We start from the raw sequence: 18,651 nt of genomic DNA, 5'->3' as shown, positions 1-18,651 counted from the left end.
TGTATGACGGTCTCAGACAGGCACTTTATTCGTTCCCAGTAACTGTCAGGGCAGAATGAGAGGCATCCATCATGCGCAAGTCAACACTTTCTCTCGCTCATTTCATTCAGTAGCAGAGTTATATTATAGTGTGTGTCCTTTTAGTGTTTGACATTTTAGTGTGTTCTGAGCAATTGTAAAGAACAAGCTTAACTGAAGCCCCTATAAAAGTCATGATGTGTTAATGGCGTAGTCATATATCTTACAGCCTTGAAACACATCGTCCTCTCGTGTACGGAGCCATGCAAAGGCAAGCAAACTCCAACCTAGACTACGTCATTTGCACTAGCTTTGTCTGATATGGGTGGATTAATTATCTGACGTGATGCAATTGAGGGTGAGAGAAAAGGAAAGTGCTCCTGTATATGTTCTCTAGCCTTAATGGCCATCATGAACAGGTTGCAGCGCAGTTGGACCTCTGATGGCCATTAATGAGCCACCTCATTGAAACGCTGGAACAAAGGACACTCTGATCTCTTCTGTCATGTGGCGGTTTCTACCTCGCTGTACCTTTCTCTGTGTGTGTGTGTGTGTGTGTGTGTGTGTGTGTGTGTGTGTGTGTGTCTCTCTTTCACCCCTGGATGTCAGCATCATGGTGCACACCTTCAAGTAGGAGGAGGCATAATAGTGAAACCTCATTATAGGCTGCTCTGCTGGAGCTCTATCCAGGGCCTTTTGTTTTGCCCTGTAGAGGTCAGGAACTGATTAAAAGTTGAAAAGTGTGGGTTAATCACTGACTGACCCCCTGTGAGCTGTTGTGGTCGCCAGTCCATTTTAATCAACGAGTCTTTAAGATGGTGCGGTTGACTACTCCACCCCCTGTCCAGACATCGCCCTGCCTTTTGCCCCAGTGTGGTTTGGTTTGGTTTGGATTGTTTTGGCCTGGTTTCGATTGGATTGTTTTGGCTTGGCTTGGTTTGGTGTGGTGTGGTTTTGTAGTGTTTTGTTGTAATGCAGTGTAAAAAAAAAACCCCGGTAATTTACCATATATGTAACATTAATTTGTTTTGATAAAATAGTCATTACATGCTTAGTCAGAAGTGTTTTGTTTTCTTGTATTACAAAATATAACAGATTAACTGTTATTAACTGTAATCTGATAAATACTTAAAGGGTTAGTTCACCCAAAAATGAAAATTCTGTCATTAATTACTTACCCTCATGTCGTTCGACACCCGTAAGACCTCGGTTCGTCTTTGGAACACAAATGAAGATATTTTCAGTTGAAATCTGATTGCTCTGAAAGGCCTCCATTGGCACAATGCACGGTTCACTCACAAGACCCTTAAAAGGTACTAAAGACGTTGTTACAAAGTCCATCTCACTACAGTGGTTCTAAAATAACTTTATGAATCGGCGAGAATAGTTTTTGTGCGCAAAAAAAACCCTGAATAACAACTTATATAGTGATGACGATTTCAAAACACGGCCTCATGAAGCTTCGAAGCGTTATGAATCAGTGAGTCCAAATCATGATTCGACTCACTGATTCATAACGTTCCGAAGACGAACGGAGGTCTTACGGGTGTCGAACGACATGAGGGTAAGTAATTAATGGCAGAATTTTCATTTTTGGGTGAACTAACCCTTTAATGCATACCTAGTCAGTAGTTTTGTTTAGTTATGCTTTCTAGTGTTTTGTTGTAATGCTGCCTCTAAAAAAATGACCTGTAATTTACAAGATGTAACAGTAATTTGTTATGATAAAATACTCAGCGCATGCTTGGTATCTGTTGACTGTGAAAGTACAGGGTTGCAACTAGTAGCCAAGAATACTATATTTTTCATGTTATTTTTAATAATCAATTCTATTCTACCATTTTATGTTAAAGGCCTTTATAAGTGTCATTTCAGGGCATTTTTTTTCCAGAAAAAAAGAGCTGATATTTTCGATTTTTGATTAGCTTCTAGATTTACTTGGACTCTTTGGAAACTCTCTAATTGGCCTTTCTTTGTCTTGTGTCTCAGAGAGGAACCTTGCCTGCCATCAGCAGTTGTGGCCTATAGATCAGTCTGTTTATCATGACCCTCTCAGGGATTAGCAGCTAACAGTAATAAATGAAGGTGTAAGTGATACCCACTCCTGGTGTTTAAGAAATTTCCCCCTGAATAGATCCACCGGCTGTGAATAACAGAACGCAGGGATTGCCGTGACTGCCTCTGCCCTTGGAGCCTTAACAATAACACCTCAAGGGTTTGTTTGGATGGTGCGAGCTAAACGTCTGGTCAGGGTGGAGAAGTCACTTATGAAATATTTGCACTGAGACAGGACAAATGAGCACTGCACCGCTTTAATCAGATACGGCTGTGGCTGTGCATATTATACTGGCTGACAGAAAAGGGTTTTCTACCGTCCTTCTGACACGTAAATCACCCTCTGTGGTCTGTGGATCACCCTGTTAATCTCCCAGCTGTAAAGCAACCTCTAACCATTCTCTTTTCTGTTTATCAAAGCCGCTATGAGAAAAGAGCAGAAAGTCAAGACCCAAAATATAAAACACACACCATGTTTTGTTGTACTGAAGGCTTGCTAACCCAGCCTGAATGTTAATTCTATCGTACGCTCATGGGCTTTCATTGGTCATTCGTTCTGTCATTTTCACTTTTAGTTTAACAAGCCATAAAAACATTCTGAGACAGAATGCAAGAGAGAAAATGAGGGAGACAGTAGAGGTCCAGACCTTTTTCCTTCCAAGCGTGGAAACGATGACAGGAATGGTGATGCAAAATAGAGATAATGTTTGAGAAAGAAAAAGAAGAGCGAGGAGGAATGGGTAAATGAATCCACCTTGGACTGTCAGTGGATGGATGATTCTCTGCCCTTAAGGTGAGCATTCTAGGATGTGGGCAAGTGATTTGGCAGGAACCAAAACAAAATGGATGTCCTAGAAGTAAACAAACTCTAAGGATGACAGAGAGAACGACAGCATCAAAACAACACTGTCCCGATCTCATCCGGGCAGAGATAATTGAAAATAAATGATGTGTTGTCGCAGAGGTGCTGCAGACTAAATACTAATTTGTGCCGCAGAGGCGGGCAGGATGCTAAACCAGCATGTCAGCAGTGTGAACAGGCTGTAACCTCTCGCCTTCTCGTAGTTGCCCGTCTAATCTTTTTTTTATCCATTAATTCAGTGAGGCCAATTTAGATGTTTGCGGATTTCACAGGTTAAGCTAGCTCAGAGTCCATACGTGTTAACTCTGCCAATAATTGCTTATTTATCCTTTATTGCTACCTCTTATCCAAAAGTCACAAGTCAAATGGAGGTTATTTGAGTCTGTGTAGGGTCAGGAGGCTGTGTTTAAATTCTTTGTCAGTGTAGAAGTTTTTCTGAAAATGCAGTCATATTCCCAGAATTAATAATCAATGGGGTCTACAATTATACAAATATCTGATAGCATTCCCATTTATCTCAATGGCATTTGCTTGACTGGCACGTCACCCATCAGGATTCTTCTGCCATTTTTTTCTCATTAAACTTTTGCATAATCACTCTGAATCTGTAAGTTAATTTCTCTCTTTTAAGAGCTCTCAGAAAATGGTCAAAACATAGTATATAGTATTACAAAATATTTGTGATTTTTATATTATTTTGTTTCAACTAACTCAGAAGTAAATTTATTTTTTTAAGGAGAAAAATTGTATAGTTATGTCATCTTCCAGCAGGGGCCAATTAGCCTATATTAACCATCTAAAACTTGACCGCTTGATATTAATGACATATCTGCAATTTTGTAGTATAAATGTAAAACTCAATTTCACAATTATCTAACACAGCAGAAATGCCTCCAATCTCCTTCATTCAGCCAGCATACCCAGACTGTGACGAACACATTCGCTTTTTTTTTGGTATTTAGTCATGTGCTCTTGATGCTACATGCTAAATGTTGCTTTTTTTTAAGGAAACCTACCCATATTTTGAAAAATGAATGCAATAAGGCCTGTTCACACCAAGGAGGATAACTATATATAAGAACGATAAAGATATAATTCTAAAAAAAATTCTCAATATTAATGAATAGCAGAGTTCACACCACAGCTAAAACGATAATGGCACAGAGAAACAATATCGTTGGAATCACTTTCAGAACGATTTCTTTCCAGTTGATGAACAATAAAAACATTGACAGCTGTAACGCAGTTTGTTCGTGTGGGAAGAAGGACGCGGGAACCGGCGAACAATACAACATACTTTAATAAAATAAATGAACAAAGTGAAAGTAAAAGCGGCAGCCCCTCACGGACGACTGCCGCGCACATACATAAACAAAACGTAAACAAAATACAAATCATAATCCAGGCCTGGTCCTCTCTCGTCCTTCACTGTCGTCGCTCCTCCTTTATACTCCTGTCACTCCTCCGTGAGACACGAGGCCGACGGCACGCAGCTGGCGATCATCATCACTAATGACCGCGGCCTCGTCCCGTTCTCACGGTCCCTCAGCCTCGCTGCTCGCCACAACAGCCAATCAGAATCCATCCTGCTGTAATGAACTGAAGCATTTAAACCGGCAGACAAGCACACGCTTAGAATGAACAGAACGATATCGTACGCTGGTGTGGACGCTAATATATAGTTTTTGAATGGGCCTTTAATCTAGCCTGACGTCGTCATACTCAGATTCTAGTCAGAAGAATATGAGTCTGATACTGCTCCATTGGGCTGTGATTATGAGGCGTGTTTCAACCGAACCAGGAAAGAAAATGCCTCTGCACTCAATTGGTTAGACCTACAACCAATCAGCGCAACGGAGCGACGCATAGTTGTCAACATAACTGAACTGCACGCACGCTGGAAGAAGTAGAAGAAGATGAGAGTAAAGGATCTTTGCCGGTGTTGTAAAAAATTATTTAAGGATACACGGAGTACTTACCAACACGATCATCATTTGTAACGGTACACAAAACTGACGGTTCGGTATGTACCTCGGTTTTGAAGTCACGGCTCGGTACGAGTTCGGTACAGCAGTTTTACAAAATTGCTTTTTATTTATTTTTATTAAACAGTGGTTTACTGAAGAAGAAGAAAAGTGTCTGTCCCTGAATTAATTAAATTATAACTAAAAGTTTATTGAAGATATTCTGTAAATTATATAGGGAGCCCTTACTTGCACATTAATATTAAAGGTTAACAACAGAGTCCAAACTACTAGCCTAAATTCAGTTGCTATTTATTTTTAGGTATAATAATCAACACTCAAATAACATATTGTATGCAAACATGTAAACTTCACATAAGGCAGTTTTTGCATTAACTTCTAAATCTAATTATAAAATAGTTTAATTTATAATATAATCATTTATACACAGTGTCTGTCATTTTCATGACAGGTTTATTTAACATGCATTAAATAATCAAGACATACCTAACAGGTCAAGTAGAATATAATGAATATATAGGCTAATATAGAGCATATATTTAGTGAAAGAGTAGATTTCTCTTGTGAATAAAATTCTGTGGACACTGAATGACTGCCTGAGGTAAATGTGATGCTAACGTTACATAACATTGTTTAGTTTACAAGCATTTATATTGACATCTTTCCACCGTTGAAACACTGATTTAGCATTTAGGCTACACCCCATATGATACATGACAGTAAGTTGTAATGTATCCTCAGCATACCTTCAGATGGTCATTCATGTTTATTCTTTAGGAAGAGATGATCGATCGCCTTCACAGATGATTGCGTTCACGATGCCGCTTGAACTGTGATCAGTCACGCCACATAGAGCGTCAAAACGGCATTTATCGTTTGAATTTTGTGATAAAATGGACTGAATACTTAATATGTTCGTGTGGGAACTAGGATTGAAGTGTGTTCCGCACTTAAAACAAGCCGACTGTTAACTGTTAAAGATTACACTCGGAAACCACGCATGCACCGAACCGAAAGCCCTGTACCGAAATGGTTCGGTACAAATACGTGTACCGTTACACCCCTAGTGAATGCATATATGATTACATTACTGTTGATCATCTGTCCTTCATCGTATAAAGCCCGCCCTGACAATTTGATTGGTCCAAACAGGTCTGGTTCGTGCATTGTTGCTCCACAACGGATCAAGTCCAGACCGAACTTCCTGACCTCAAATGTTGTGGCATCCAGGCTACCTTTAAGCTAGAATAAAACAGTTTTGTTTTTGTTTAAAAGCAGAGGTTCTGTTCTTTCTTTTGATATATTGCATGTTTAGATACTCATACAACAAAATATTCTGGGGGCCATGAAAATTATCAAAAATGCTGGCAGTGGCTGGCAACTTTTTTTAAAAAAATGCTGGTGGAGGAAAGAGTTAACATATCAGTTAATTTAATGTTTTTTGTACTGTAAATCTAAGTTAAATCTGTAAAACCTAAAATATTGCATGCATATTTTGTACGGTAAAAATTTCTGGCAACCACAGCTACAAGATTTTTACCATAAATTTCACAGATTTACTTTTTTTTACAGTGTAGCTAATGAGTGTAATGAGGAGCTGGATGGGAAAAGACAGACGATTGGCACGATGAAAGGTAACTCTCCATCAGCAGGGCAATTAGTAGCCGACATTAGACTGAGCTGAAAGCAGTGACGGGGTCTGAGACCTGCCCAACATCTCTGTTTATCAAACAGAGAAACAGAGATCTGCTTAGTGTGAGTCATCACCCTGTCTGCAGATTGATTGGGGTGATGTTTTTTTCTTTCTTAGGTATTTGACATTGATAAATTGAGTCATGGGGGCAAGAGATAGCTAAGCACCCAGTGTGTTTACAGTTTGGTGGTGCATGTGGATTTTGTTTAGGAATGTGTCTCTTGGGGCTTGGTTTGGACATCTTTGAAGTCAGTGATGAAAAATTTCCTTTTTTGCTAATGTCCCTGCTCCAGAATTGTCCTAACTAGCTAGTGATGTTAGTTTTGTAGTCATGAGTTAGGCCAGTGTTTCGCAAGCACTGTTCAGACAGATTGTCAGGTGTGCCGTGAAAAAATATCAAATTCCAAAAAATAAGTAAAAATAAATGCTACAAATAAGAATATATCATCGCGCTGTTAGGCCGAAACCTTGTATCTCTATATTTCGTCATTTTTGTTCTATAAAATGAATGCTATTGATTATCTTTTACGTCTGTATGTGTTTTTTTTTTTTAATTTAACCAATAAAGAGCATTTAAAAGAGGTTGTTACTAAACCTCGTAACTCCATTGGCTTCTCAAACTGTCAGTCAAACCTCATAACTCCACCCGCCTCCATTTAGAATGTGCCGTGCACAGTTTGGAGATCTCTGTCTGTTTGCAATGCAAGAACTGATGTTTAAGTACAGCGTTTGCTTTACTCAAGAAACACTATGTCCATAAAGGCTAACATTATTTGTATTTGAAGAGCGGAGATTAGTCTATCTATCTATCTATCTATCTATCTATCTATCTATCTATCTATCTATCTATCTATCTGTCATTCGCTGGTCAAAAACCTTCATTTGAGCTTGATTTTCATAAAATTTTAATATTATAGTTAAGTGTCTGACCATAGCTATATCAAGCCACAATATTAACTTAGATGACATAGTTTAATTAAATACGAGGTTTCCACCTGACAGCGACGATTTGTATATTTGTTGTTTTATCATCACCAACAACAATCATATTTTATGACCTTATTGTGTTCCTACCTGATTTTGGGGGTGAACTATCCCTTTAAAGCATTTTGCCTGTGTATTTATATGTGAATGAGAATTGTGTTAACATTTCCATTGTAAGAAACCATGTTCTTCCAATAAGCTGCTTTGATTTGGCTTCCCTCTTGATGTAATGATACAACAAAGAAATCATAAAAAAACAACACTGACACTGGCTTCGGTTTGGAACTCAAACAACATTTTATTCATTTCCTCATTTACACAGTACACAATTACACCGTACTCACTCATCTATGTAAAATAACCAAACAAACATCTCCACTGTTGATCAACTGTTCATGCCCAAACAGTACACTGAATACAGGTATATTTTATAAAATATAATACAATTTTGAATGTGTTTTAAAGGAATTTGAGGTGCACACATTCTGCAGTGGTTTACGTCAGAGTGAACGCATCAGGCTTAAACAAGCTTTTAACTTAATTTAATTTATTTTGTTAATAATTAATTTAATTTAATATGTATATTTGTAAAGGGAAATACAGTATGCTAATTTTGTACTTAGGTAGATTACATTTTATAATTACATTGTCACATTTGAATCTTTTTTAAAATTTTGGTAGGAATTGTTCAGTAAACCGTTAGTTTGGTACATGCTTCTACCATTCAAACCCAAATTTACACACATGGAATAAAGCTAATTGTGTTTTGAAATTTTAATTGATGCCCTGATAAATTTTGCTGTTTAAAAAAATATGTATAAGGTGTATACAGTCCAGTTTCCCCTGACGATAAATAGCACATTGTTAAATGGGCTGAGTGCAGAAGTATAGGGATTGTGGTTTCACCACAAAGTATTGAAAATTAGGCCTGTGCAAAAGAGAAAACACAGCTTATGTGCATTAGAACAGGCCAAAATGACGGTTTGATACTGTACATTCATTTGTGGCACTCTAAATTTTGCAGCCTCTAAATTCTGTGTATGAATACAATAGAGCATAAAAGCCATATCAAACAGTATTTGTCCTATTTTCCTAATAAAAAAGTGTCCCTGGATAGTGGATACACAACACTGAATTGATGGTTCCAATGACAAACTATAATAAGCACTGGCTGTATCTCATCACAATCTGCCAGTGATATTCAGTTTTAATGCCCCTCCTCTTGTTCAGATTATATTTCTCTGGCTCAGAAGCTGCTGATATGAGGGGCGGGTGGTGTTGATTGGACGGTAGGTGGTTCTTTTGTCACAGTGAGCACAATCGTCCATGTTTTTTCATCTCCACCAGGTGGTCAGAGAACATTCACAAAAATGTCTGCTGTTATTCAGCCCACATTCTAGCTCCTGGTCCTGGTCCTGGATCCAGATTTATTTTCTTCAAAACCTCTAAATTAAATGTGTCTCATTTTCTTGCTGTGGTCTTTCCAGTAGTTCATCTCGCTAGACAGCACCCCCCTCTTTATCAGATCCTTTCAGCCATTAATGGCAAACTTAAATGCCAATAATTAGCCATATTGACAGGTGTGAATTGTTTCATGGCTAAGACCGTTTGCGCCCAGCGCTGGCGTCGGTGAGTGGCATGTGCCAGGCGACTCATTGTACTGCTTGGCATGCAGGTGGCAGATGGGCTGTAATTAATGAGAACCTGTTAAACAGTGATATGTGATCCCACACGGTAATTAGAAAACAGTAGCATGGAGCCAGGCGGAGTAATTAGTCCGTCAGGGCCTGGGCTCTCAGGAGTCAACCCTCCTAAAGGAGATTTTAGCCAGACTGAGACAACTGCTTTACACTGCTGAAAACGAGTCTGTGTGGGATGGATTTACAGTCTTTTCAATGGCATGTACTTTCAGAACTGGTTTTGTCTAATAAAAGTCTTATGGAAGATGTTTCATCAACTGAACAATTGGTATGTTGTTAAACAACTGCACTGAATCCATTGAACGTATTGTACTTCACTGTACATCCCTCGCAGCCTTGTTTTCATTAATGTCAAAAATGTTAAAGATCTGCTTATAAGGTTCAGTTTGTTAACATTAGTTAATGCATTAGGCCTCATTACCAAAGAATGAACATCCGTTTTTAGAGGATTTATCTGGGTTAATGTTACCTTATAACATTCATTTATATTAATGCTTTTTTTTTTTTTTTTAATATTTATTTTTGTAATTTGTATTTTTCTAAATATTGATAGTATTTGATTATTATATATAAAAATATTAAATATAGTTAGTCATACATTTTTAAAGGGGGGGTGAAATGCTGTTTCATGCATACTGATCTTTTGGCACTGTTAAAGACTTGGATTCCCATGCTAAACATGGACACAGGTTCAAAAGCTAAGGTGGACGTTTGATGGGAGTATTTCTTTGCCAAAATTAGTACTTCCTGTTAGTCATAAGTTTCGGAAAGTTTTTTTCGATCATGGGTCCGCTTGACGTCAACAGGGCGGAATTTCCTTGTATGGGCCGTACGGACAATTCTACCGGAAGAGCGCGCGCGAGAGAGAGAGAGAGAGAGAGAGAGAGAGAGCGTCAAAGCAATAGGCTACGCCCATCAAAGCGCTGGCTCGTACAGATGGAATTTGCTTTTCCGGATCAACAACTGAGTTGCGCAAATATTTATGTCTGTTCCCTGCATTTCGGTGCCGATTGTTTTATAAACAAGGCCCAGTTCGACGCCGGATTTTCAGATCGCCTAATACTGAAGGATGGAGCGGTCCCAGCGATAAAGGTCCCAACGTTGGAACCGCAGGTTTGACTGCTTCAAATGTCTGTTTTTGCCTATGCCCATCAAGTAGCACAAACATGATCACGTATTGATCAATGGAGCATGCAATGTATAGTGTGTGTACATTTGTTTAGCTGGCCACTATATGTGTATGTTTGTGTATTGTAAAAGCACTCCAAACAACAATACACAAAGAATGGGGAAATATGTTGAACTAAATAAGCGCGCTTCTTCATTCAAATGCGCTACTATTCCATGTCTTTCTATGTAAACACTAGCCTGACGCGCAAAACCAGTCCGCTTACTACAAATCATGTCTTCACAAACCACGCGTAAACACACACACACACACACACACACACACACACACACACACACATTGTAACACTCGCGCTTGACATGGTGTTCTAAATAACACAAGCCGCTAAACATATTATATAGTTAGTGTAACTTATACCACATAGAGATGTCCTGCTCTAGTCGTTTTTGCTGCTCCTCCTGTTCAACTTCAGCCTCTGGGTCTGATTCCGGATCATAGATGTATGGATGTATCCGATTAAAAGCCATTTTTTATGTTGAATAAAGTTTTTCCCGGCTTTTAGGGATGACGCAGCTTTCAGACGAACTCAACACAGTAACAGCGGCGCGCGCTCGACATTCTTTAGCTCCGCCCACACGATACGCCCCCAGCCGCACGGCTTTTTCCGGAAAGACTCGGAACAGCGCATCTTTCTTTTATAATTATAATAAAAATAAAGACTTTTCGGAGATATGCAGGATGCAGTGCTACTCTATAGGTACTCAAGATTGACATGAGACTGACTGAAACTGAGTGTTTCCCCCCCCCCCCCCCTTTAAAGTTATTAACACTACTGTTTAAATGTTTGGGGTCAAGAAGATTTTTAAATGTTTTTTGAAAGTATCTTATGCTTATAAATTTTGATCAGTTTGGTGCATCATTGCTGAATTCAATTATTTATTTAAAATATATATACATTACCACACACTACCATTCAAAAGATTGGGGTCAGTAAGATGTGTTGAATTTAACATTAACATAGATTAATAAATGCTTCATTACTGAAAGCAAAATTACTGCAGATATTATATTTAAACAGTTAGTTCGTAGAAAGCTGCTGCAAATACAAAAGCCCAGGCAACCTGAAGAATGCCTGTGAACCATTTGGAGAAGACAGCATGTTGCAATTAAAGTTAAAGATTGAATTTGAGTCACAGTAGTAGATTCAAAGCATAGCAACTGAATTTGTCTTTTGATATTGCTCACTGCAAACTACAAAGCATTTGCTGAAAGAACCATTTTTCCTCCTCTGTGCTACCAGCAGAGTAAATTAGAGATAGACAGGAATGGTGTATTTCATTGGCTACGCTCAGCTTGCATTGAAAGGATGGCTAAAGAGTGGCCCATTAAGCTTTCCCTTATCACTCGTGTTCTGAATAACATCTTTTCAATTTTTGCTTTACAAAATCAGCCTCATTATTGCCTGCATTTTAACCTGGTCCTCAGCCATCATTTGTGCTGTAATGTGTTTTCTCTCTCTAAAGTGATGGAGATGTCATCTTCCTGCCTAAAGCTCGGGTTTGGCTTCATATTTGTCATCTTGCACAAGAAAAACATTCTAACATGATTGTTGTTGTCAGTGATTAATTATGAAAATATGAGAAGTCACTGTCTGTTTCCCACGGCAAGCAACAACAAATGTGATGTGTGTAAAATCACATTTTTAAAATGCTGATTGGAAGTGTACATTCCCATCCTGCCTATGCTCGTAACCTTTCCGTGTCCTTTGGTCTATACAAGACAGAACACAACCTAGTTCAGTCATTCAGCTGCAATGGATCACCATTGTCATCTCTACAATGTCTGCACTTTATTAAGTGTGGAGGAAATCAAGCGTGAGGTTTCCTGTGTGCCTGAGCCAAGGACCCTCACAGCCCCAGGACGCTTGTGAACCTCCTCGTACATCACCCTCTTAATCTTCCAGTTTTCTGGTAGCCTGAAAAACACTTATCACATTCATATCTCCCAGCATCCCTCACACTGCCTTCCCGCATATTGTAGGCGTTAATCTGCATCCATGCGATAGTGTTGAAATGAAATGTTGTCTAACTTTCACTTTCAACTCCTCTCACTCTGTCTCTTTCTCTCTCCACTGACATGTCTGGTATTGCAAGGTTAATGTCCCGTCAGGTAGAGGGCCTCATTAGTAAATCATCGCGTTGTGGAGGTAAGGCCGGTGCTGATATACGGCTCAGTGTCCTAGCCAGTAATCTGCCCAGGCTGGACCTGATGTTCTCCCACACACAAACTGTGATTTAACGCAGACAGAATGTCCAACGTATTTCATCATTCAGGACTGAAATCCCAGAAGTGTCAGCTGAGAAATAAAGAGAATTGTTTTTAATGGAGAGTACGGGGAGAGGAACCAGGAGTTGCGGTTCTGCCAGTGGTGCAAAAAGAGGAAAAATGACCACGCTTGAGATCTATCAAGCTGCACGGGGGCCGCATTGATAGGATGTGGGGCGGGGGAATTACGCAAAGATTGGTTTCTCTAGCTGACCATATGTCACTGGCCGTGTATCAGCATGGCCTACTGAGGAATTGTGGGAGAGGTAGTATATCAACGCCCAGAGAAAAATAGCCCAATGCTCTGAAGTGCACTTGTGTTATTCATTTATTCATGTGAGCTGTTAGGGGCCATCTCTCACAGTAATGAGTCAGGGCTCAGATGGTGAGATCAACGTTAATTGTTTTGGTTGAAGTCATTGATTATTGAGTGCTTTAATTATTAGTCACATCTGTTCCTTTCGCTTCATCCCCGTGGATGAATAGTTCGATCTTTCACGCTCTTACGTCAAGTCCCATAAACCACAATTGGTTTATTTTTGGTCTAATAAACTAAACAAACTCTGGTAATGATTCGATTTTGCAAATTGTCTTGCAAATAAACTATAGCAAGATTAGAAATCAGATAGTCTATAGACTGAAAAAAGAAGACGAAATTGTAAGAGAGAGAGGGAGAGATCCTGCACCAATTTTCAAGGCTCCCGTGGTCACAGAAAACTAGGAAATATCAGGAAATTTTGAAGTTGAAGTAGTCTTTTTTTTTTAGTTATGCTCAACTCTATCAAATCAACTTTCATTATTATTATTTGACTTTCATGATATACTTGTTTGGGGTTTTATATTTATTTATATTACCTAAATGCTATTCTTTTAAACTTTATATTCATCAAAAAGTATAAAAAAGAAAAAATTATGGTCACACTTTAGATTAGAATCCAATTCTCACTATTAACTAGCCATTAACTACGACTTTTGCCTCAATAAACTTCTAATTGCTGCTTATTAATAGTTAGTAAAGTAGTTGTTAAGTTTAGGTATCGGGTAGGATTAAGAGATGTAGAATATGGTCATGCAGAATAAAGCATTAATATGCGTTTTATAAGTTCTAATAAACAGCCAATATCCTAGTAATATGCATGCTAATAAATAAGCAACTAGTTAATAGTGAGAATTGGACTAAACTAAAACAAAGTGTTACCAAAACGATCATGGTTTCCACAAAAATCATAAGCTGCACAACTATTTTCAACATTGATATATGAGAAATGTTTCTTGAGGAGCAAATCAGAATGATTTGTGAAGGATCATGTGACAATGATGCTGAAAATTCAGTTTTGCCATCACAGGGATAAATTACATTTTTAGATATATTAAAATGGATACAGTTTGTTTATATTCTATTTTAGATTTTTTTTTTAATTGCAGCCTTGTTAATCATAAGATAAAAAAATATTGACAAATCTTACCAACCCCAAACTTTTGAACGATAGCGTACATATTTTACAAATAACTGGAAAGGTCATGGACCTTCGTTGGATAAAATATCTGGCAACCCTGTATGTGGAATCCTTCTGCAAACACTGTTTAATGAGGTGAAAAATGGCATCCTACTGTTTTTTTGTTTATTAGGAGTCTTAATATACCACGATAACCTCTGAAACTGACAGTCTGTTCCTTTCTATCTCCACAGATAACTTTTTTCATGCTGTTGTCTGCTGTGTGTGTGATGCTGAACCTCGCAGGAGCCATCCTTTCCTGTCAGAATGCCCAGTTGGTCAACTCTCTGGAGGACTGTCAGCTGGTGAGAAAGCCATGTCCTCAAACACATGCCTGAAATCACTTCTTTGTTGTAAAGGAAACCTAAAATAGATTATGTCCAAACGGAAAATAGCTTAGTCCTAATCCTGTGTATTTTATCATCCTCTCAAAACTAGCCTGTCACTAAAGAATCAAACCAAAGAGCAATTATAGCTCCCAAGAGCATCATTCATTAACACGATGCCCTTGTCAAGATTTCAGTGAAATTAGCTCAACATCCAGTCGCTAAGGCAGAGAAAATGAGTGTCTGCCGGGACCCATTTTTTATGTCCTGTAATATTCTTTTGGTGCAGAAATAAATATTAACATCCAGCACCTTTGTCCTCATTAAAACGGGTTCCTGATCGGCTGCCGAAGCTCACAGGGTTTTTCTAGAAAAAAAAATCATAATCATCAATTGTCTGGGGAGAGATTCTCTCACACTGAGTAAAAGTGCAGCAGATGAGTGAATAGGAGTGGGTGAGCCTTCATAGTGGAAGTCAATCCACGTACATTAGCCATGCTAGTGCCGAATGTCCTGTCATGAGATCACTTTGCCTTTGCTAGAGAGGAACAAATTCTTGAGACGTTGTTTGAATATGAGAATTCATAATGAATGTTTATTTTAATGTGTGTTCTTACAGCGGTACAGTTTAAAGGATTAGTTCACCCCAAAATGAAAATGTCCTGATAACTTACTCACCCCCATCTCATCCAAGATGTTCATGTCTTTCTTTCTTCAGTCAAAAAGAAATTAAGTTTTCGGGAGAAGAAAACATTCCAGGATTTTTCATCATATAATGGTTTTCAATTGCAACCAAAAATGCTAAAGGTCCAAATCAATGCAGTTTCAAAGGGCTTTGAAGTGCTTCAGGGTGTGTTCACACTTGTCATGTTTGGTTGGATTAAAACGAACCCTGGTGCGATTGCTCGGTTAGTGCGGTTCATTTGAACATATGTGAACGCTGCTATCCGAACCCTGGTGCGCACCAAACAAGCTTCCAAACCAACTCTGGTGCGGTTCGATTGATATATGAATGCAACACGGACCAAAGACATGTAAATGAACCAAAAACAGGACGTGATGTCACAAGATGCGACGCTACAAGTCAGCTGATTTGACGATGCAGAAAGATCGGTGTATCCAAAATGAGTAGAGGGCAAACGTGGAGCAACGAGGAGGTAAAGTGCCTCATCAATATATGCAGATCTTCGTTCCTGCATACAACGGAGGACATCCTGGTGCTGTTTTGAATGTTTTGAACATTTTATGAGCTCTTCGTGAGTTCTCAGCTGGTAAAAATAAAAACATATTTACATGCATAAAGTGATCACGTTTAATCCAGCACACAGCATTGTTTTGAATGTTCGGTAAGCAAACTCCGTCGCGAAATATACGTCATAAAAGCCGACCAATCAGGTTGTGACCGTATGCCTATGCCTTTGGTTCGGTAACTTTAGGTTCGCTGTTAAAAATGCCATTGTGAATGCTAAGCGGACCAGGACTATATGTTTTGTTTTTGTTTTTTGGTCCGGACCAAACGAACCGAACTACAAGTGTGAACGCACCCTCAAATGGTACTGTGCGATCCCAGACTAATACAAACGCCCTTTAGCAAACAAAAAGGTAAAACAACGATATCGGACAATTTTGAAGTTGAAAATTTCGTGTTTTTTGGTACAGCGCGTTTGTATTAGTCTTCACCAAGCGGCAACCTCCCGCAGTTTCTCTTGAAGCCAATACGGAAGTGCCTCAAACTGCAATTCATGGACTGTCCGCTAGGGACAGGCTCCAGAAGGGAGCAGAATCTCATTGAGCCCCATGTTAAAATGGCCAACTTTAGAGCAGAATAAAACATGTTTACAGCCTGGAACAAATTGTGCTTTTGGTCTATATGGCTCATTTTGCCCTTCATGACAACTGTGAGGGGGTGAATTTTTTTATAACTCATTCGTTTACATTAAATAAAGCCTTAAAGTTCTGCATAATTAAGGGCGTGGCCACTTCGAGTGACAGGTGGATAGCCATTTATCTGCTGTCTGTTAGTCATCGTGTCACTTAAGCTCCGCCCACGTCCCGCCTTTTTGCCCATTTTCTGTTATCCGGGAGTGACGCGCGATGACGCGCTGCCAAGATGGCAACGGCCATCTTGTCCATACTTTGCGCTTCAGAACGGCACATCAGAATCCTATGGGTGACGTCACGGACACTACGTCCATATTTTTTTACAGTCTATGGTCTTCACACGAGCGCTTTGTAAACACGGGGGCGGTACTTCTGCCTACGTCTTCTGTGACCTTTCCTACGTGATTACGTCATCCATAGCACCTCGCAGAGCTGCACAAGATGAACAATTTAGGTTAAAAAGTATATTCATTTTTATTTATTTGTTTAAAATGACCGATCGTTTCGCTAGACAAGACCCTGTTCTTCATCTGGGATCGCGCAGTATCATTTGAAGCACTTCAAAGCCCTTTGAAACTGCATTGATTTGGACCGCCAGCATTTTGTTGCATTTGAAAACCATTATATGATGAACAATCCTGGAATGTTTTCTAACGAAAACGTAATTTCTTTTCGACTGAAGAAAGAAAGGCATGAACATCTTGGATGAGATGGGGGTGATTAAATTATCAGGAAATTTTAATTTTGGGGTGAACTAATCCTTTAACTCTAAATTGTCAGTATGAAAGCTGTAAATTGAAGTGCTAAATCTAGAGATATAAAATATTAAATATAAAAAAACAATTGAATTCTTTTATTTTATTATGGCGTATCATAATAGCTCTAAATTGTGTTTTTTGATACTGGAGGATATCCTCAATGAATGCCACAGTATGTTTGTGTGCTGCCCATTGTGTTCTTTGAATGAAGGCTTATAAAGGAGATTAATAGAGCAGTCAGTCTTTGCTGTGCTTTCTATTGAGGTTGATTTATCAGCTCTACAGTGGGTCCATTGCTGGCCCAGCACGGCATAACAGCTCAGCACGGCTTCCCCCATTTCTGTTATCCAGAACTGGACAGCCCTCTCTCCAGCTCTAAGACCATCTATCCGCCTGGTGTGGAAGCAATGAATAACTATGATCAGTTGAGTAGTAGTATTCAGAATTGGTGGCAAATTAATGTATTAGGAATTTCTTTAATGTAGAACTAAATCCCCTGTATTTGAAACAATTGCTAGAGTTTAGTGGAAGATCTTACAGTTGTTAATTATTCCGCATCCATATCTCTGCGTACGTTAATTACCAGGTAATTCTTATTTGTTTGTTTCAAACACAATTAAATGCATGACTGGTTTTCAGGTTATAAGTGGCGGCTTTGAATTCATTTGAGCTTCTTTCTAGTATCAGTGATCTGTTGTGTTTGTGGGTTTCATTTTCAGCACAAGCTTCTCCTTTAATATGCATACAATAAAAGTCAAAGTAAGGGTCAAGTTAGCTGTTTTGTATTTGTACAATTTAAACTGGCTAGTGTTTTGTTATAGCAGATTTCTTAATTTTGTTCTTAATGCAGTATATATTTGTGTTCATTAAAACATGAAAATGGACTTGAATGGCAAAGCTATTTCATAATTTTGAATTGAGTAATTAAACAGTGAGTTTAATAGTGTCCATTCAGTTCAGTGGTAATTAGAAACTTATTGTGTGCACTCAGTAGGAACTCACGTTGATGGTGAAATGAAACTTTCTTCATAAATAATGATCAATTATTTTTAGATGAATGCACAATGAAAGTGTTGATGGCTCTTTGAAATAGTACCTGAAAATGCTTTAATGATTTATCTTACAAAGGGTTCAGCACGTGTCATACAGATGAAATATTCAGGTGATTTCAATCTTTTCTTTTTACTGTTGTTAAGGTTGATATGATCATACATCATACATTCATATAATCAAATATAAATTATCATACTTTTTCTCCCAGCAATCAAAATAAGCTTAAACTGGGACATTCTATGGTTTGTGAAATTAGTTTGAACCTATCCAGGTTTATTTTTGTTTTATTTTATTATATGAACCTTCAGCCAGCAGAAGCAATACCAAGCATTTGAAGCTTCACTCAATCCACAGTAGAGAGTTTTGTCTCACAAGATACTAATTTT

At 38.6% G+C, this 18,651-nt stretch overlaps 1 protein-coding gene across 1 annotated transcript in view; it reads left to right on the top strand.

Annotated features, from left to right (window-relative positions):
• The window catches only part of fam189a1 (family with sequence similarity 189 member A1), a 141,542-nt gene that overhangs the window by 98,471 nt on the left and 24,420 nt on the right, over window positions 1-18,651 (top strand). The window contains exon 3 of the mRNA XM_079845590.1: window positions 14,442-14,552. Coding sequence (XP_079701716.1) covers window positions 14,442-14,552 — 111 coding nt within the window. The remainder of the gene's footprint in view (window positions 1-14,441; window positions 14,553-18,651) is intronic.

This window comes from Gobio gobio, assembly GCF_949357685.1.
Source record: "Gobio gobio genome assembly, chromosome: 2".
Taxonomy (NCBI): Eukaryota; Metazoa; Chordata; class Actinopteri; order Cypriniformes; family Gobionidae; genus Gobio; species Gobio gobio.
Note: the sequence above shows the minus strand (reverse complement) of the source record. Positions and strands in the feature narration are given on the sequence as shown.